General features: G+C 33.9%; 1 protein-coding gene across 1 annotated transcript in view; it reads right to left on the bottom strand.

The window, feature by feature from the left end:
• Positions 1–3,765: 3,765 nt before the first annotated feature.
• The window catches only part of POU6F2 (POU class 6 homeobox 2), a 229,238-nt gene continuing 210,075 nt past the window's right edge, over positions 3,766–22,928 (bottom strand). The window contains exons 8-10 of the mRNA XM_072412222.1: positions 21,632–21,800; positions 15,078–15,246; positions 3,766–10,174 (exon numbers count right to left, since the gene is read on the bottom strand). Of these exons, the coding sequence (XP_072268323.1) occupies positions 9,670–10,174; positions 15,078–15,246; positions 21,632–21,800 (843 nt within the window). The 3' untranslated portion in view covers positions 3,766–9,669. The remainder of the gene's footprint in view (positions 10,175–15,077; positions 15,247–21,631; positions 21,801–22,928) is intronic.

Here is a 22,928-nt window from a genome sequence, read left to right as displayed (position 1 = left end):
TGTAAATAAGGGACCTGGTCCAGCACCAGTTCCTACAAGACGCCAGTCTCCCAATCTAACGCCACACTTTTTCGCTATAGCAAGCCCCCGCTCAGCTTTGGGAGGCTATTTGTGGAATTCCAGCACACAGTTGCCACCAAGCCTTTTTGGTGCAAAGGATGACACCTGTGTAAGGACTGACATAGAACCAGGAGCCCACAGGTAATGCAGGATCCAGCAGAGGCAAGTCCAGAATACAAATCCAGAGGTCATACAATGACAATCAGTCCACCAAATGAGGTATCCTAGGGTAAGGACAGGCAGTTTAAACAGTAAACAGTACATCTAACGGATAAAACACAGAAGCAGCAGGTCAGCTCAGGTTAACGCTACAACAGGCAACTGGTGATTGAGAGAGACTACAAACTTCTACCAGCCAATGGCAGGGCACCAGAAACTACTCGGCTGCATCATAAACTCTAAACCCTCTTTAAGTTGCACACAGTCTAAAAGCAAGCAACGCCAAGAGACAAAAGGATTTGTATTTTTCCAATGGTACTCTCCAGCCACATAAAGAGGATATACTTTCATTAGTGAAGCGGGTGGGTGATCCAGGAAACTTGGAATGGATCTTGTCCAGGATTGAAAACTCTTGCTAACAAATAGCAAATGACTTTTAGGAAATCCATTCCAGGTAGGAGGTGAGCTGTGACATTCAGTAAGGATGCACATCATCCTTGCTGATTATGGTACATAGTTACCCTGCACAGCTACACTGCATCTTTGGAAGGTCTGCCAGCTCTTTGGTCGACTTCTGTGAAGACTGCGATCCTCTTGGACCATTGGATAACCATTGATGATGTATCTGCTGCACGTGTACAGGAATTACATTATGTCTGCCTCTGTCTGTGAGCCATACAGTGCAGTGGTTTAATGGAGTACCTAAATCAAAAAGCCACCATGAACCAGGGATTTATTCTTTTGACAAAACAGACATTGCATATCTCCTTTATATATTACCTATTAGTACTACCTAATGGTGACTTTTTTTTACTTTAGGCCCAGGACTTTGCATGCCATTTTGTTATTTCTTGCTCCTGTTGTTACTATCCTCAAACTAGAAAAACAAAAACCAATTACCAGTGACTTCAATGATGTTCACATTTAGGACAGAGTCTAGAATTGACCAGTTTAGCTGAACAGCCCTGGATTTGATGTGAGATAAATTTGTGCAAATCTAAACATGACAGCGTGATGATTATTTTCAGTAGGTTGAAATAGCAGCCTATATGTTTCCCCCATGACAAGTTTCCATAAAGAATTTCGAGTTAATAGGACACACAACTCATTTGCCTAATATCTTTGATTGACACGGTATAATTTATATACAGTATTCTCCCCCCATAGTAGCAGATTTACAAAGCTTTTTTCCCAGAGTTATGAATATATTTCCATATAATCTTGCTGCTTGAAGCTTGTATAATATTATCACATTAGCTTACCACCCCTTGATGTATGGGTAACAATACAAAACACAAATGTGAAAAATCTTGTTTCTGGGATCAAAGTGAGGATTAGGCATGGAAGTAAATAGTCATTTCACTGAAGGTGCTTAATAAAACCTTTTACAGAAGGCAGTATTAGAATGACAATATTACATGGACCTGACATGTTCACACAATCTGAAGATGATAAGATTTATTTTTGCTATTCCAGTGCACATATAATAAAGACTCAAACATAATATATGGAGATGTTTAAATTTAAAGTAAGGGGAATTATTTGACTTCTTGCAGGACATCAGTTACTACCTGAAGGTCAAAATTACCGGTGAAAATAGATAACAATTCCTATAACTATTATGGATAAAAATTGTGAAAATATAGAATGTAGGAAATATAAGGGAAACACAAACAGAAAATCACATTTCAGTATTGCTAATTACAACTGTATATGTTTGGTCATTTAAAATATTGATATTGATAAATAAAAAATATGTCAAAAATATCCAATTGAAAACAAGTCAATTTAATAATTAAAAAACTGTTAGTTTTGACTTATAAAGGTAGACAGGACCAGATATTGTCTCCTAATCTCAGGTAACTACAGCCAGGGGGTCGGGGCTTTGCCTCCTAATATATTTAATGAACTGGGGGAGGCTTGAGGCAGTAATAGGGATACAAGTAAAACCTGTATGTGCCGTTTCATGACAAATCAATAGGAAATGTAGGAAGATTGTTAAAAAAACCTATTCATGCTCATGCTGTAATGCTCAAAAGCCTGTTTATGTATGTTTGTGGGTTATGAATTATGGTTAGTGGTAAAAATGAAACATTCTTAAATATATATAAATAAATATATATATATATATATATATATATATATATATTATATATTGTTTAATTCTCATTTTCAGCCAGCAGATATAGTTCCAGGTTTTTTTTAATGTTATTCTTACCGCCTTTGGGAAAAAAAAAACATAATAGTTCAAACAAAAGTATACACACAAAAATGCATGAAGAGGAGCTATAAAGCATCCACCTCCTTCCTCTTCACCTTCCTGGATGCTTGGAGAACTCTATGCTGACATGGAATTAGAAAGAGAGAAAAGGAAAGGAAACAGCTTCTACTTTGCTTGTCCTGTAGAAAATCCATAGTACTCTTTGGATATTTTGTCATGGTGTCACCCTGTATTACATGCTTATTTTTTAAACAAATATTCTGTTGACAAAGAAAAACATAACATGGTAATTTAAAACCTTCTGAATGTAAAAGGCAAATATATCTTTAACCTAAATATAGCTTACATTTGATCAATTTACAGAGTGACATAGGTATAAGGAATGCAGTGCCACTTTATATGTAGTTGTACTTTATTTATTTTGTAACATCTGATGGCATGCCTAGGTTTAAAATGTAGTGAATAATCTGCAAAATCTTCACCTATTCATAGGATTAAAGGTAAAACATTTAAAACATTAAGAAAAATATACCATAGCAATGTAATGTAATAGTTCCCAGTGCAGTTACATCAGGGCATTGAAAATTATTTCTTACTGCATATTGTCCCCTTTATATCCTTTGAATACAATTATTCATAAATGTTGTCAGTAACTCTTATAAACTCTTCCTCATTTTTGTGTGTGTGTGTTTGTGTGTGTGTGCATTTTTCTATATCTTTGAATAAATAAAGCCAAAAACCCTTGTGTCCTATCATCCTAATTATGGGCTTAATCATCTGCTTTAGCAGGCAAATCATTGGGTCGTCTGTTGTTTTTCTTTATTATGTTTGGCCTCCTGCAACTTCTTCTGTTCCCTTGGCCCCTTCTACCTGTTGCAGTAGTTTTATTGTTTTCTTTCCTACAGTCTTCTCTGAGCCTTTCTTTTGTCTCTGCACCTGAACCAGTGTTCTATTCTTGCATTTGGGCCATGTTCCATAATCAAGCAATTTTTTAAAGTGTTTTTATTGTGTATAATCTGGGCACAAATTCATTCGGAAGAACACTAGAAAGCATGTAGGGAAGAATATAAGAATTTGTCCAGCTGCAGAATAATATGTCTCTCATTTTGAAGTAGAAACTCCAAAGAGGACATTCTTTAAAATGTTGCATTTGGGACACTTGTACATTTAACTTAGAGCCTGTTAAACACTGCACTTGAACAATATATGTTTGTAATAAAAATTGTGAATAGAGAGTGGGGTGGCCATGTAAACATTTATGTATGTGTGTTGCATTGACAATTTAAGTGATAATTTTATTAAATCATAGTAAACGATAAAGCATATTCATGTCAAACATTTCTTTATTTTTATGGTACAAATTAAAAGTGACAGATTTGAAGCTTTTAAGAAATACACAAAGTGCAGCTTTACTGACCATACAGATATTGCTCTAGATTAATTACAGTTTTAGTTTATTCCAGTCTATAAAATTTAAAGCAAACTGTGCAGTTAAAACAGCTTTGGTTTCAGAGTCAGAGCAGTTAGGAGCTTCCAGTAAAGTTTTTGTTTATCCTTTGTTACAAGTCCACCACATAAAACTCCTCTTCCTGTGGAAACAAAATTTGTCTCTCAGTGTTGTCTTTACATTGCTAAATTCGATGCTGGAAATGAGAAACTAAAGAAGTGTTTTCTTCCAACGTGTTTGACCATTTTGTAGAACTTAAGCACGTAACAAGAGAAAAACCTTTGGTGTCTCACAGTGGCTTTACAAATGAATTGCACACAGAAAAAAAAATATATAATAAAAGTGAAGCATAAAAATGTTCTAGTTCTTACAAGAAGGTTTTAGTTCCAGGTTTACACCATTTGTGCTATATATGCACGAATGTTGAAGCAGTGTTATGCAACAATGAAAATTTTCTGTGTCACACTTAAATACTGCAAGATTGTCAGCAACATTTAGCCATATGTATACAATGTGCATATACCTACATACATTGAACTTTGGTCCAGCATTAAGACAAGCAAAGGCATTTTTAGAATGTTTATTTTTGGTTACAGCTTGAGTATTTTGATACGCCTCTACTTTTTTCCACTGATGTCCCTTCTTGTTTCTATAATTGCAATGTTAGGAAACCAAAACATTTGATATTGAAACTGAATTTAGGAAAGGATAATCTTTAATTATGTAAAAGAAGAATGGCATCTACAACAAAAAGTATAAGTATATATATATATATTTATATATATATAAATATATATATATATACACATACATATATTCCAAAGCAGCAGATCCACATTTATTTTAAAGAAAAGAAAATGTATAACCTTAGTATATTTTTTAAGGATTACAAACAGTTTTAATTACCAGTCTGGTAATTTGTGTATTGTGGTAAAAATATCTGTTTTTAGAGCCAAAACCCAATAAAGCCAGATGGTAGATTAAGTGGTAGGGTAGACAAAGGCCCCTTTAACAGTGTACAGCTAAAAGGATATTAAAAAGCAACAAATACATATATCTGTATTTATGTATCAACAATACCTAAAAAACTTAAGCAAAGACTCAACCATCAAGAATAGTTGTGCCACCAAAAACTAAAGTTCTCTAATGTTGATCACATTCATTATTCAATAAGCTGAATATTTTTGTTATTGTTATTTTCACTAATTTCCTTTGCAAAGAACCTTTGCAGATTCCCCTGAACAAATGTCTAGATTTTTTTCTGCTGCCTGCTATACCTCAGGATAGTGCTGAACAATGTTTCTTTAGTAAACTAACATGCTTATTTTCCAAAACTAAGCATGCGTGTTATTGTTACATTAAGTCATACAAAATATGTCTGTAAGATTTGACCTCAACTTTGTGTTGTTGGCTACCTTAAATTAGTTTTGCTTTCCATCACTGGATAGGGAGGTAAAATTGATGACAAATTTAAAAATGTTCAGGAAATTGGGAAAAAGCAAATATGTGCATGGTTTAATAACAAATTAAATTATCAATGTATTTAAACAGTAAATTTATTAAGTATACTGTTGTATAGTCTAGAAGACAATATTTGGCATTTTACTTTTGTACTTTTAATGGTGATTATAGCTTTTAAACTAAAGAGACCCTGCCCCCAACATAAAAGAAGAAATCATGCTAATGTAAAGTCATTTTTCCTTTCTCTTCATGATTTTATTTTAATTTGCAATATCCCTTTTACTAGAAAAATGGACTATTACAGTCATTTGTCTAGTACAGTTCCCCCTTTTTACACATTACAGCCTCCTCATATTTTGAAGTGCTTATATAGCCCTTTATGTAGCTGCCAGGTAGGAGTGAAGGGGAATAAAACAGTCACTAAATAAAACAGTCACTAAATGCACAAAAAATTATATGTATTTGTTAAATGTATCTTTCTGGTGTCATGTTCTTTTTAAAGAAATCATTTTAGAAAATGGTGAATATTATTTATACATTTTTGTAATGTTTTTGCAAAAGCGATAATATTTTTTCAAATAATTTGTGGATATGCTGCTTTGTTCCCTTCACCAATTATATGGGTATTGAGAGAGTGATAAATGTATTTTAGGTCACACTAAAAAGGATGAAACGTTATTTCAGAGTGAAGAAATACAGCTACACAGTAACAATACTCATTTATCCACTCTCTACTTATTCCAATAGCACACTATGAGTAAATTAAATAAATGTACAAAAGATTGCTTTTTCTTTGTTTCTGTTTTTTTTTTTATATACAAAAGTTTTGTCTGCTTTTATGCATAAATTTAAATCAAGGATGTGTAACTACAAACAATTATGATTCACATAAATAAATTTGTAAATTACATATTGGTGTAGGTAGGTTGGCAAAATTAGTAAAATCAATTTAGGAAGCATTACATATTAAAAATTGTAAATAAATAGGGTGAAAATGAGTAAAAACTGTTTCCATGTTTGTATGTCAGTGGTTGATTAAATGTTCCCTCATTTTTTTTGTTTTTGCTTTTTACACAAGATATATATTTTGTCTTTTTGGACTAAATTTATGAAACTTTGTGATAGGTAAAAAATAAATTGGTAATCCCGGTAAATGGACTTTGAGACTGTAATCTTTGAAATTAGTTTTTAATTTACTTATTTTTTTAGTAAGTATTACCATTTAATTTAAGTTTTGCATACTTATGGTTAAATGTATGCAAAAAGCTTATTTTTAGTTGCATGCAGATGTGATATCAACGGGGTAGTAGTTTTTTTGAAAGCTCTGATTCAACAACAATTTTGTTACACAGTCCATAGATTATTATTTTTTGGCATACTGCTAGAAGTAAACTGCATACCGATGTCACATTTTGGTTTCTGATAATGAAAGATTGTTTCCAATAACTGTAGAACAACAAGCACTGTATAGACAGAGCTGTTCAGTTCTATAGAGTAATTGGATTCATCCTCCCCTATAGGAAATTACAGCAGTCTTTTTAGATCGTATTGTGATCTGCTAAGTTGGATGTTGGGGCAAATGCTAAAATTTAATCATTCATTTCGAGTGACAATTGTCTAGTGTGTGTACATAGCTTTACTTTACACTGCTGTCTGTAAATTTATTTGAAAGAATAGCATAAAATAGAAGTTGCTCTTTTGTTTTAGATTAGCTAAATAACAGACTAGATGGTTTTTGCTTAGTAAATGTCTAAATAAAAAAATGGCATAAAGATGGACCATTTGGTGTATAAATTTGTGAGGTTAACATAATTTGCATTGTTATTTTATTTGTTTTTGCCAAGAAAATATTGAACTTTATGTATTACATTAGCTCGATTGTTTAGGAAGGCATACTATTTCATAGGACATTAAATTACTGTTTTTTAGGGGACTTTTATAAATAACACAAGTAAAGCATTACATATTATTGTGCAGCTATTTTCTTTATAAAATAGGTAAATAATAAAACCTCCTATTTGTTGCTGCCTGTGAAAGCTGGTGAAAATTTTCATTCATTTGTTTTCAGCACCCAACAAAAAATGAGAGGAAATCACCAAAGTGATTAAAACTCTTGTTTTAGATTCTGCAACATTTATTCTAATTGCATATTTTGCCTTTACTTCTCTAGTGACAACAAAATGTTGGACTTTCCATCACTTTTTGGCCTTGGTGACAATAGTCACTGGGGCAAATAGAGGGTGGAAAACAGGAATAAAAACTTGGTTGAGGGACTAATTCTCGCACATTTTAAGTCAATGTTTTACCTTTACATGCACTTAACCTAAAATGGATGAAGTATGGTTTAACTTAGGAAGATGGTTTATCTTTAGGAAGAATTTAATAAGAAAAATAAATCATAAAAGCAGATTGGTCTAGTCTGCTTTTAAATGTAGACCCAGTGCTACTGGTTGTTGTACCCAACTTTTTACAGTATCATATGGTTGACTACTAGCAATTCAGGCAAAAATACACATATTCATCCAAACACAAGTAATCAGAAATCCTAGTTTTGGAATAGGAATACAAAATCAGCACTTCATATGGTACCCTCTGAATCGTAAGTTTCTCTTCTTCCTGCTGTGGACCACACGGACCTAAGAAACCCTGAGGTTGGCTCATTGGGCATGTTTAGTTTTGAAGTATTGAGTGCAGTGAATTGAGGTGCAAGAACAACAAGGGATTCTGGACACAATTCACTGTGAGATGAATCTGTAAACAGTTTAACATTTTAAAAATGTGTAGAGTTATCGAGCTTGTTCTACACAAATGAATGTTTACGAATAACACTAGTTCACCTCACTTTCTAGAAGATAGGACCATGGTCACCTGACTTCACTTTAATGCATTTTATACTTCATTAGGATTTGTCACATGGGGCATGAAATGTGCCTTAGGCGCATATGGTTTACTTCTGAGATCAGTTTTAAATGCATTTAGGAGCATAATAAGTTCCCTCACTGGTGTTTCAGACTTTCTTCTGACCATCAGTTGACCTTCTTAGCTGCATCAGGCTGTACTATATATATTCTTGAAACTTGCCTTTTTTGTTGTTAGAAGGTAGCATATGGGAAAATTTGTAGCACATGAGAAATCAAAGTTTGGTCACAATAAATAAGCAATGCACACGTATTTAAGCAGCTGTATTAAACACTGTGATAATCCTGCAGTCATCAATTTGGTATAATCCAGGAATCGCCTCCTACTTCACCAGATTCTCAAAAATTTCTTTGGCTAAGAGACTTTGGAAATAAACTACAGAAAATGGTTGCAGAACAGTTGTGGAAACCCTATTTCTTCTCTAATGTTTTTATTAGTCGTAAGCGCCATGTCACAGGGACGACTCTACTGCTAGTGATACATTACCAGTGGCAGAGTCATACTGGAAAGCATTCTGCTAACCTTTGTTGAATGCGGAATCACTAGCAACTAAGAAGCAATATTGCTGGCTTCACAAGTAAAAGAGTGATTCTATAGAGACTAGTGGAAATTTTTAGTGATCCAGACACTGGTGATAAATCGCCAGTATCAAGGTCGCCCATCTGGCATGGCCCTATGTAGAACAGAAACAACTTACACCAACAAAGCGAACATTTTTGGTACCAAATGACATGAACCAAATGTAAATAATTCTTTATACATGTCAGGATAGAACCCATGTATGGAAACCCATAATCAAGAAACTGCTTGTCCCTAAATATAGTCAATAAATGTAAGTTTACAGTTTCCACAAAGAGTGAGTTAATGTGTTTAAAAGTTGTATGTGTCCCAGAATAACATAACTGAAAAAATAAAAATTGTACTTTTTTTTTTTACAGCAGACAGTGAACATGTGAAACACATCATGATGCTCATTTTAGAGAAGTCCAACAATCTAGTTTTGCAACACCATTTTTCTGGCTTTGGTTCATAGTGAAGATTTTCTAGTGAATGAGCACTTAAACCCTGAAAGTCTACAAATAATCCTCCAGGTGGCAGGCTTGTTTTTCTTTTTAGATAGATAAAAGATTCTCTTGGTTTTCAAACACTGTTCACATTGTCTTAATATACAGAAAAAAGAACACAGTTATTTGGTTTTTGTGAAGTCCGTAGAAAAAAAGGTTTCTGTCTTTTTTTTCTGTTTAGGGTTACTAGCACATACACATACACACTTAGGTGCTGTGCATTGTATTTGGAAAACTCTTAAACACATAAATAAAGTGTTCTGTCCACCTTTTTTTAATTTTTGTGTTTTACTTACAAGGCTGATGAACAGACATTTCACAGAGTTCATATCAATGTTTTAGGAATTCTCTTCCATTGAATCTGTTAAAGATTCTATTGGGACTCCTGTGCCTGGTTCATGTTGTTTTAATCGCTTTATTGTGTTCTTGAGTGCTTGCCGTTTGTTGCAGAACCATACGCGGACAACTTCCCGGTCATAGTTCAGTTTCTCCGCAATTTCTGTCATTTCCTGTCCTGAAGGGTGTGTGTTCTTCTCAAAATGGGCGTTCAAGATCTCCAGGGCCTGCGGAGTGAATGAAGTGCGCCTCTTGCGTTTTTTTGAAGGCTCGCTGCCGATAAACTCTGTCAGGTTCTGCATACCTGCTCGATGGCGGGCCTCAGCCTCGGCCATCCATCTTTCAAGGACAGGCTTTATCTTCTGGGCACTTTTAGGGGTGATGTCCAGCTTTTCAAACCTGGCAGGATACAAAAGGCCAGGGTTCAGTTTGGCTGTCAGACTGCTAGCTATAGTGTTCTCTTGGGCTTCCTGTGGTAGGAAAAAGTGGCTTCTCAGGATGGTGTGTCTGAGGGGAAAATTGAAAAAGAAGAGTCTTACACTGTTGCTCTGCCAGGGTGGGACTTCCTGCCTGCCTAACTAACGGACTGGCAGAGGTAGTTAACAAGGACAATATGCTCCATAGTAACACATTAGCAGACATGCATGCATGATTTCAAATATTCAAGCACATGAAGCTATAAACTGGACATTTACAGCTTAAAAAAAAAAAGAATAAAAGTAACATATTTATAAAATGTACAGAACTACTGTGTTTCAAGAATTGTGTATTTTTGTATATGTTTTAGTACTAAATGGAGCTACTAAATGAACATGCCCCTATTCTTCACAAGTTTATTAATATGTTTTTTCTATAGAAAATATATCTATGATTGTGTATATTTTTCTGTGGGAAAACTCCTACAAAATAGGTTTTCAATGACCTTTATCATAACTTTATTATAATATATTGTAAAATAGGCGTATTCTTCCCATATGGTGATGTAATCTTATAGAAGAATTGACATGTTGGTTCACCTAAAGTCAACTCTTGCATTTGACTTGCCCTCTGGCCCAAAGTCTTTCCCTTTTTATTCACTGCTTTTTCAACTATCATGCTTTTTCACTATCACTAGCTAAAAAAAACTGACATGGTAATGTTCAGAGTGCGTATTTTACTTTTTAATATAAATATTTATTATTTATTGTAATTTTGTTGAATTGGAATGAAATTAAAAATGCACTTCAGGGTATTAGATACTTCCTCTTCATGCTGTATATTTTTGTTATGCAATCTTCTGCTACCTTTTTCTGATTGTACACTGTGGGTCTGAAGAAACACAATCATTGTAGTCCAGCCTTGTTGAAGTTATAAAGCATTATAGGGAGAGTGCCTAATAACCTGAAATGTATTCGCTTTTGTTTCATTCTAACAACTTTTTGGCTTTTTTTGGCATTAGTATATATTTTTCACTGCTTATTCTCTCACATTTTTAGATTGACCTCCAGTACTATTTATTGGTAGTCTCTGTGAAATGGGAGAAGCCTTTCTAAAGCTAATTAGCTTTAGAAACTTGAGTAACTGAAAGCTTGAATAACTGAATGGTTACCTGGCATATGAGTTTCAAAAACAGAGGATCTTGAGTCTCTTACACAAATAATGTTTTGCTGCAAGTAGCTGTAATAAGCAACAATGGAAGAGAGTAATAGGATGTTGGATAATTTTATCATTTGAACAGAAGTATTGTGTTGGGATTAGCAAAACCCGACTTCTCCTCTTTGTATGTAAATTTGTAAAAAAAAAAAAATATATATATATATATATATAATTATCAGTGCTTTGTTTTCTGACTGCCTCATGCTTATAATGGCAGATTACTGTATATGAGAGAGTATTGTAGGTGATTAAAAATATTGCTGTGGGTTAAAGGTTCAGGGGATGCAGTTTTTTTCCCTATATTGATTAAATTCAGAAATTTAAAGATTTAATAGCCAGGCTTCCTATCCAGAACTGCAAAGCCATAAAACAAAACCCAATGTCTATTTCACCTACAACTAAAAGTGCTGGGCAGAAACATTTATGTATTTCTGGGACTTCAGTAAATAGATTTTTTTGTAAAAGTATATGTTTTCTTGAAGCTCCCCTGAATTTTTTTTTTTTTTTTTACATCAGAATCTATAATGGAATTTGAAGCTATCACCTGGCTTTCTATTGCTGAGACTGTTGGTGAGAACTAGGAATGTTAATCACAATATCTCGTATTTGGAATATTGAATAATATAGAAAACTGGCAATTGAAGTTGCTAACAACCACACAAAAGTACGCTAAAACTTTGATCAATCTAGATTTTACTTCTTGTAAAAAAATATAAAGTTTAAAACCTTCCACATAGTATAAGCCTCTAAAAGAGAAACATGGCCTTGGAAAATGCTTACAATAGCCTTGCAGTTGTTTGCAAGTCTGTTTACAGTTCACTTAAACTGTATCTCTAAATTTCTGTGCTGACTTAAAGGGTCACTTCGATATCTTTTATGTGTGAATGAAAGACTCACCATTCCCTTTGTTCTATAAACTAACTATAAATGTGAACTAGCTGCACCCAGAAAATGTAATTTTTTTTCTGTGTTTTATTATATATAAAATCCTGCACAATAACATTTCATTTCAGCATTATAGTGAGAGATATGCTAAGAAACAATAGATATAATTTGTCATAAAATGTGTTCCTGATGTGAACTTGTGATTTGTATTTTTTCTTTTCACATTTGCAAATGTTTATTTCTACCATACTTGCTTGACTTGCTGTGCCAAAGGCTGAGCTAAGAGCCCCCTAGAGTAGTTCAGAGGCTGTCCCTTCAATTGTCTGACCTCATGCTGGTAACTTATGTTTTCTCCCAGCTCTGAAGTGTTTATAACAGCATTTTATTACAAAATGTTAATACTCTTTCTAGCTAAGAAGCTCCATCATTTAATGCTGTTAGGTAGAATCAGGTTCTATCTGATACCCAGGGGGGTCTCTTTCTAGATGTTTTACTAAATTATTTTTACGAGTGTCAGTCAAAATTCACACATTTTTCTAACTGATTTTCAATTGGAAAACTGTTAGAATCCAGTGTGAAATTTGACAGGTCAACAGACCTCCAGAGGCTTTCTCAGAAGTAATGCAAATTAATTTCTGTCAACTTTAGAGTTTTATTATTTAGGCTAGCACTATTATAATAATTTAAAACTAACAATTCAATTCATTGCATAATTGGTTCTCTAAGAAACAGGATTTGTCATTTTTTTCATCAGTCTTCTGCTCTCTAAGAAGTATCAATTAGGAAGGGAAAGACACTCTTGCACCCAGCAAATAGGTTGTGGATTACAGGATAACCAGTAATAACCATAAATAGGTGTTTTAATGAGACCTACACTGTTTTGAAAGGGCTCATATAATAGAATACAATAAATCCCATTCTAGGGCTTAGCATTTAAGTTCCTTGTGTTTATGTTTTATTATTAGTTCATAATCTATGTTAGATAAAAACTGCTAAATCATTACTACACATAAAGGGAGGTAGTATTTAGATCATTGGTGTTCCCTATCTGTGTTGATTTTTCACTACGTGATATTTGCTATAACAATATACAAGTCATGAAACAAATTTCCCAGCAGTGGTATCCTTGTATAGACTGAATAAAGGTTATTTTCTACAGGGAGGTATCTTATAAGAAAAAACAGTGGGGGATGCCATAGAAGTGAGAGGATCCTATGGAGCTTTTTGTATTTAACAACAATCAATGGGTTTTATGGAAAATCATTGAGAAAAATGTGAGCTGCAAGCTCACTACCCCATACTGATGTTATTTATAACCTTATTCTTAAACTGCGGGAAAAGTACACTTCTGTTCTACAGGGAATACATTAAAAATCTAAAGAGCGGATAAAGAGATGGAGCATTTCACGGATCACCAAGAACAAAATCCACTTAAATGAGCTGAGATTTGGTTGGCTTTTTTGTGGAAGATTCCAAGGTCTTTAGAAACAATAGAAAGCTCTTGGAACTATCTATTGCATTACTCATAAAGTTTATCACAACAGTGTATATATATATATATATATATATATATATATATATATATATATATATATATATATTTATGGAATAGGAACAATACAAATGCTAATATAAGGGTATACCCCTATAATCTTACTAAACTGCACCTGCTATGGGTTTCAATAATACATCTATGTGCCTCAATAGAGAATACAGACACTATTTACCTATGGGCTTATTCTTACACCAAAATGTGAGTGAATGCTAAATATTATCTTTTGTTTTAAATGTCCACTTTACTGTACCAGCCTAATAAGCAATACAATTTTTGAAAAGTTACAATTAAAATATTATTATAAAGTATATATATATTATTAGTATACAGTACAATAATATATGATATAATAGTACAGGTTGACAATTGAAAATCCGGTCATCGATAATCCGGATCCCTCAGTTTCCTGGCATGAATTTCGGATTGCATTTTCAATACGGGGACTGCAGTACACTGTTTGGCCACTATTTTTTCATGGCGCTGTTCTGCGGAGACAGCTGTTAGGTCTTGCTTGCTACACTAAATACAGGTTGAGACGTCCCTGCTGCCTGCTCCCTGGAAGTGTGTCAGATGTCCCCGGGTGCTGCGAGAGGAAGGCTGGTCTGTGTATGAAGGTAAGTATGAAAAAAAATATGGAATTTTCAAAAATCGGGCACTCCTTAGGTCAGGAGATTGCTGGATTTTTGATTGTCAACCTGTATATAGTCGAATATAATTGGTATAATTATGTTTGGTAATTGTCTTTTACTAGGGGTGGCAACACAGTTTTGTTTTAGCCTTATATAATGTACTTGGGCATTATTAAATAAAAAAAAAATATCAAAACAAAACATATATGCATTAAATACGAAAATACATTTGTACTATATGCGTTTTTGGTTGGTAAACCAAAAATCAGCTTTGCATTGGTTTTGGATGGAGGTTTGTGTTTTTTGGATAGGCTTTGAGGAACAGTTGTATTTATTGAGAACTGCTGTACAAATACTTTAATTCTATTTCCTCTGTTTTTAGGATTAAGCACCCAGGAACCACTATATATAGCCAATTGGGTACAGTCAACTGTTGTTTTTTGTATATTATATGTGCAGACTAATACATTTTCTGGACTAATAAATATTTTGTGGTAATATTTACTTAGGCTGTGAAATGTTTTTAAGCATTTTTTTTTGAAGTCATTATATTATGTGAAATGTAACTAAAGTTTTGCTTTTCGATAGATATATATCTTTGCAGCTCATATTTATGTAATGTAAAACATGCAAAACAAGAAGATACTCGTGCAAAAAAAACACAAAACAATGAGGTCTGAAATAGATGTAGCCCAAAATTCCTTACCTACAGATTGCAGATTGACTGTAGGCTGGACCCTCCGTTGCACTTAACGCCTGTCCCACTTGCGTTTGCGTCAAACCAAGGGAAAGACGTCGTATTTTAAACGCTTTGGCAAACTCTCGTATTTCTTCAAGGTTTACTCCATCAACCTCGCCACTGGCTGTCTGTGGATCTTAAAAAAAGGAACACTTTATGTAATACCTGGTGTATTACTGATACATATGTTTATACTTTTTCATTTGGCAAGTAGTGATTTGTCCAAATGTTTTCCTTTATTATACCAAAAAAGACAGTTGGCATTCGATTGGTTATCCTGAGCTACACATTAGCGTTCCAATATTTTTATAAATGGTATTATTAATACACAGTATTTATATAGCGCTGACATATTACGCAGCGCTGTACAAGGTCCATAGCCATATCACTAACTGTCCCTCAAAGGGGCTCACAATCTAATGTCCATACCATAGTCATATGTCTTTAATACAGTCTAAAGGCAATTTGGGGGGAAGCCAATAAACCTAACTGCATGTTTTTGGGATGTGAGAGGAAACCAGAGTACCCGGAGGAAACCCATGCAAACACAAGGAGAACCTGCAAACTCCATGCAGATAGTGTCCCGGCTGAGATTTGAACCTGGAACCTAGCGCTGCAAAGGCCACAGTGCTAACCTCTAAATTTTTCTCCCAAATTGTTATAAAGACAGCAAATTAAATTAATATACAACAGTGTGCAATTACATAATCAATTGCCAAAGATTACTTCTATTTATTTTGAAAGCTGAATGTTCTTTTTTATTACTGTTAGGTTCCAGTAAAAAAATAGTACTTGTCACATTATATTTTCTCATTGTTTACATTTTCAGGAAAGCCGGTAGCCAAAGCAGCTTTTGTCTCTAATTGTAGATACATACTAGGTGAGGAAGATTCCTTTGGTGCCAGATAATGCACTCAATTTAGGACTTATGAAGGGAAATGACATAGCTGCTGGAAGCCAATTCTTTTTTTATCCAGTAACTGATCCTTGACTAGAAAGGATATTTTGGAAAACAGGAATAATCACTGCGCATAAATGTACAGCAAGTATCTGTTTTAAACCTGAACTCCTAGCAAGCAGCTAAATACAGACACATATATATATATATATATATATATATATATATACACACACTATATATATATATATATATATATATATATATATATATATATATATATATACGATCTGTTTCACCAGCCAAATTATTTTGTTTAACCAGTCTGGGGTTTCAGACACCCAAACCAGAAATCATAAAAATGTCAGACATTTTGGCAGCACTAGAATTAGGTTAATACTTTTATTAAAGTAATTAGTAACAGTAGTCCAGTTATGTAGAGTATGTGTCATATAAATTAGGTAGAGAATATGACAATTACCAAATATTCGTTGCAGATACAATTTCCTGGGGAATGCATTAAATCTGCATGTACCTGGTGCATTTATCTGTAATGTTTGGTGAATGACAGATGCACTGCTTTATAAATTTGCCTCACAGTATTAGTTTATGCTGCATACCAGTACTTGTAATGCCTACTGCTTATTTATAAAGTGTTTTATTTTTTATGCCATCAGTAAATGGTTCCAAAATTTTACCTTTGATTTCTGCATTTTAGATAAACTTCAGAAGTCAGAAGCTGACAGATTTTACTGCTATCCATTGGACAGATGTCCCCTCATTTATCCTTCTGACGTTTTACTAGGTAGGAAGTTTAAAGTAGGAGTTAAGAAACCCCTAAAAGAAGTCAGGCTACCTGAATGGGGCAGGAAATAACTAAAGGGTATATAATGGTTTAAATGAACTTAAATATAAACACAGGTACTTATTTTATTTGAAAAATTAGGAGTACACTATTTTAATTATAAACCAAATGGTATACACCCATATGGCGTGTTGTTTCTAAAACATTCATTTAAAAGGGGAAAACATTAATATCACACTTTTTATCCCACCTTTACAGGTGAGTCTGTTTTGTGCTTGGGGTCACCTGTTCCTAAATGATCTTTTGTGATTATTGTTGGACACCAGTAGATGGCACAATGTCTTCATGTAAAGAGTGTAACAAACACTAATAATGTGTCAGATGGCCAGAGGTTGTAACGTGTTTTTATCAGGGCATCAACTGGTGGTCAACAATAACAAACAAAGTGACCACTATATATAGAAAACACAGCAAAAAAACACATTTTTGTTTAACATAATTTGAACAAGAAAAAAAAAACCTCACCTTATACACATATGCTGATACTGGTGATAGGTATTCCTACTTGTTACCTAGGTTCAGTTTTCAACTTTTACTGAATATGTCTGATTGCTATCTATTTTAAAGTGGACCATCATCACATTTTTAACATTATATAAAAGGGTGGCTAAATGAGATTGGCCATAAGGTGCTCAAATGGCCCTGAAATGTAAAATGCATGTGTAGTGAGAGCTACATTTTTTTACATTTTCATGAAGACAAGGACTGGGTGATATGGGTAGAAGCAGAAAGAAGATGGATGCGACCACTGTCCCGTCCACACCATAAAGAAGAAGGAAGCTGGATGGTCTTACTGATGGACTGCAGAGGGATCAAAGGCTTTTCAAGAAAAGGTGTTTTTCTTTGTTTTGTTTTCTTTTGAAAGTTCCGCTTTTACAACATTCAAATAATAAAAATGCATCTAGATAAAAAGGCCTTATAATTTAAATCATAGTGACCTAAGCTCTACCTCCTCCCTATATTTTTAATAACTTCTGAGCTTTAGAATGTTTTTAAATGCCTACTTTTTAAAGATCAGAAAGAAAAATACAAATGTGGTTTGGAATAGGTGGAAAATGAAGGAGAAGGCAAGCAAGGATCACACAAAAGCAGCTTGGTGTAAACAATGAAATATAGGAACATAGCCAATAAGAAGCAGGCAGAAACAAACACAAGGGAAAGTAAGCAGACAAAGAAGACACAGCAAAAGGGTCAGGCATAGTATGGCCTTCTCTCTTCAATTTGGTTATCAGAATGACACAGTTCTTGTTAAAAAAAAACAGATCAAGATAACCCTTTGTTGAAAATCTGTGAATCTGCTCTATGCAAGAAAAAGGCAAAAGAAGGTAAATTTCTTTTTTTATATATGACTGATAGAGAATTTTATCAAAAATCAGTGATTTAAAGATAAAAACGACAAAAAAATTAGTTTGTTTAAATTTCAAGCAAAACAATGAAAAAGTAATTTAAAGTAACAAAAGTTTTAGGATAATCATTACTTTATTTATTTAAACCTGCAATTTCCTATCCCTTTTGCACAGGTGTAACATTTGCTAAATGGCAGACTATGGCCCTGATTTATGAAAGCTCTCCAAGGCTGGAGAGAATACACTTTCAGAAGTGAACTGGATGATCCAGAAAACATGGAATGGATGTTTAAAAATCATTTGCCTTTTGCTAGCAAATGTTTTGAATCCTGGACCAGATCCATTCCAGGTTTGCTGGATCACCCAGCTTCACTGATGAAAGTGTATTCTCTCCAGCCTTGGAGAGCTTTCGTAAATCAGGGTCTATGTGTTTTATTGGATTACCAGTAGAAGGCTCTGTGGTTTAGGGTGCAGTTAGATTCCAGTTGTACATGCTTTGTAAGCACCAGTACAACTGCCAATATCTCATTGGGGTGAGGGGTGTTCTCATTTAGCCTGGGTTCACAGTACTACAAGTGCCCAAACTCTGCCATTGCCAATAAAAAAAGGAAGCTTTCATGATGTCACTAGACTGGTTAGAAGTCTGCAGGGAAAATGTATGTATAGGGTTTAAAAGCAAGGGGTAGTTGGCACTTAATCTACTTTAGGATGACCATTGTTTAGCTGTTCTCAAACGTGTTGATTTCTTTCTTATAAGAGTATTTGTAGAAACTCAGAAGGAGACATTGTAGATGTGGATTAAAGGTATTTTATTTGTTACAATTTACAAATTATCAGGCAAAAAATTAGGTACTGCAATAGCGAGCTTCCTAAAATGCAGCCAGTATATATCATATTTTATTGCAGTATTTAAATACTAATTTGACAGTTCAATATAGTACAGTAAAGTTAACAGTTTGTGGTCATTGTAAATTGTGGGGCGAACACGGGGAGCACAGTTTTAAGTGAGTATAGAAGTGCCATAGAGAAAGATGAATGATACATGGCCTGTGTTGAAGGCATCAGTTTAACCAAGGCACTTTTAAAAATATTTAGAATTCATTGCCAGTACCATTCTCTAGCAATATTGCAAGGGTTTCCTCTAACACTGCTATGGACATACTGATAGTTTAAAAGCCAATATTAAGCCTGGACATGAGACTGCCTCAAAATATCAGGTGCAATAGTCTATGCACTATGGGAGGAAATCACAGTACGAATGTTGTTACTAAAATGTTAGGGTTAAAAAGGCTACTAAAGTCCCACCTTGAAAATTGTTAATTAGGCCGGTGTTTTTTGCAGAATGGTACAGATGATGTCCCTTCTACCACAAGTATTCTTACCCGCCTGATTGCTGCCCACCAAGGATATTTGACAACCCCACCTTCCCTTGCAGGTGCTGGGAGAGAATGAACTCCCAAGCTCCTGCACAGGAGTTAAGTCATCCCCAGCCTGGCCAATGAAGGTGGTCATAATTGTAAACAAAGAAAGAAAGAAGGAAGAAGATGGTAGCACCCTCAATGAAATAGGGACAGGTGAGTAATATTGGGTTTAGTTCTGCTTCAGCCTGATCATGAAGCCATTGCACTTGGTCATTCTTAGTCAAGGCCTAATTTAAATCCTATATTTGCATTAACAATAGGGTTTAAAGAATCATATGAGTAGCTCTATTTACAGCTCAGTTTTAAAAATATATAAAACATTGAATTGAATTGTTTTTATTAATTTATGTTAAAATATGATGATACAACAGAACAAAAGACTAACAATCTTTGATAACAATTCATAACATTGTTTGGACTTAAGCTGGGAAACAATAACATCATTAAACATTAAAAAAAGATACAAAATAGCAGTTTAACACAACAATTCAATTCTTTACCCTTAAAGTCTCCTAAATCTACATAAATTGTTTCCCCAATTTTTAACTATGACAACCATGTGTGAAATCCCCATGCATTCCAATGAGCTAGTCTCCACCAGGGCATTTGAGTGTTTAGGAGAATGCTCCTTGCTGACTTTTAAATGTTTTAACTGCTTGTAAAAACTTGTAAACTCTCCCACTGATTTCAGTAGAAGTGTTGTTTAGATGTTTATAAGCATGTATAACCCCTTAAAATGCTTCTATTGAAAACAAATGGAGGAGTTTAACTTCCCCAGCGGTAACCCCGAGTGTGACTCGGGGTAAATAAAACAGTTAAAAAAGTAAAAAAAAAAAACCTGGTCCCATCCGTGTCCCCTAGCGTCCTCTTGTGTTCTGCCCTCCTCTGGCCGCATCCCCTTCCTCGATCCGTCCAGTGGCGAGTGCGCTGACATTCCCTGACTTTCCCTGGGGGTTTTCGGTGACATCGCCGCTTACAGCCGCCACTAGGGGCGCGGCGGGAATTTCAAATGTATTGCATGCAATACACTGGATTTATATGTCTAAAAGCAGTACATTGTCTTTCATGAAAATGTATTTTACAGTATATTATAATAGTGTGAGTATATTAAAGTTTGAAACACAAAATCAAGGTTTATTAATAAATTTATTTTTTTTCATTAATGATGATTTTGTGTTTCACACTTTATTATACTCATACTAATATAATATATTATAAAATAAACTTTTATGAAAAACAATGGACCTCTTTTAGACATATAAATCCGGACAGAAATGAACCGCCCAGGAGGTTAAAGGTGTTTAAAATTTTCATTTTAAATGCCTGCTCTTAAGGCCTAGAGTTTCCTAAAAACGCCCATAAAATCATTATGGACTTCTATACCATCTTTAAACATGCTGTAGACCGCTTATTTTGCAATCATGACTTTTTCCTTAAAGCTTTGATACTTCCGATTATCATAAATTACAGGATTTAGGAGTTCTACTGAAGAGAATGGAATAAAAATTGCATACATTAAAAATAAGAAATAAAAATAAATCTAGTAGTAGAGCATGGTCGTGGGACCTGTCAAAACAACCCTCTTTCTTCCATTAAGCAAATAGAGTTCTTTGTGATTTTTTTTGCAAACAGGATGTAAAAGTCTTAGAATTTAGTTTTAGAACTAAAGTTTCCTATAATATTGAAGATATTTTAATTTGTATTTCATACATGGTTCTCATGAGATTCTGTCGAATTTTGTTTACTCCAGGTGACCAAAATAATGGGTATTAAAGCTCATTGTTATAGTAAGGTTACCATTTTATGTATTATAGTATAATATAAATATAAACATGTGATGTGGTTTTAACTTATAGTACATTTTAAATGATTGTGTTTGGTGTGTTTACTATAGAAGCCTAAGAATGGCAGACATAGAGACCTTTAAGAAACAAGCAAAGAGCACATGCAAAGGCATAAAGACAGAGAAAATGGTAAACAGCAATACTTACTGCTGACTAACTGACCAACACTCAAAGCTGAAGAAGAGGAAGATGAAGAAGAAGAAGAGGAAGCTTGACGGACTGGACTTTGAGACATTGATGCCTGATTGTGAGCCAGGTGCAAAAGATTTGCCTGTGATGTTGCTGGGCCCACCGATGTCTGTGTTGGTTGATGGAGCTATATATTAGAATGTAAAAATATGAACATAAATAACTTGTGTAGGGTATAATAACCATATCATTGCAACACAATTGTGTCTTTTGTCCATGTATGTTACATCATTTTGCTTGTTTGTTGATATTGGATTTCTTGGCATTAGTTTACATTCTAATAGGATTAATGAACTAACTGAACAACACTTAAAGCTGAGGAATTGAAAGATGAAGAAGAAAATTAAGCTAGCTAAGATCAGATTGTTTGTGGGTAGATGTAAATGGCTGGCCTGTAATGTATCTGCATTCATTTAAAATGTCTCTTAGTTAAAAAAAAAACAAATTTATATGGGTAAAATGTGGTAATTTGGGGGAATATTTTACAAAACCCTTACATTTGTTTACCTGTTAACTTGGGTCCTTTACATTTTAAATATTTTTTTTGTATACTACAATGATAATATCAAGAGTTAGATCAAAAATGTATAAAACCCAGATTTACTTGATTCCTAATAAATATAAGCTGATTCCTAATAAACATAAATAAATGCAGTCAAATAGAGGAAGTTTCTTAAAAATCTTGAAACTAACAGTCAAAAGGTAAGACCTACCAAAAGGTACAATACATAGATCCTATGGTACAGTTTGAATACATTTATCAATTTTAAAATGTATATATGTATTATATGTGTATATGTTATCAAAATTAACTTTTATTTGCTCTAAATTAAATGTTCTTCTTTTTCTAAGGCTAGGTTTAAACTAGCGTTTTTTTTCCCCAAAAGGTGCCACTGTGGTTGATTGGATTTAGCTGCCCCCGAAATGGTTAACATATATGTTTGTTTTTCTCTTTTGTTCACCTTTTCTTTGTGTACATCACACATTGTTAAGGTCAATCAAACACACAGATCTTGTAGGTAGCTAAATGAGTTTCCTGTCCTTTAAGAAGTTACTAAGTGTTATGTATTGCAGTGATTCTTCCTAATAGTTTAGTTTGAATTTTGAAATTTTGTTTACTGCACACATCAATTAAAAAAAAGCAAATTTGCGGAAATAAATGTTCTTTGTTGTTAATAAACCTCTGATTGCATATGACTTAAAGAGACTTAGATAAAGACTCTTCTCCTTATATGTTTTTTTTTTGTTTTGTTTT

The sequence above is a fragment of the Pyxicephalus adspersus genome, chromosome 5 (genome assembly GCF_032062135.1).
Source record: "Pyxicephalus adspersus chromosome 5, UCB_Pads_2.0, whole genome shotgun sequence".
Lineage (NCBI taxonomy): Eukaryota > Metazoa > Chordata > Amphibia > Anura > Pyxicephalidae > Pyxicephalus > Pyxicephalus adspersus.
Note: the sequence above shows the minus strand (reverse complement) of the source record. Positions and strands in the feature narration are given on the sequence as shown.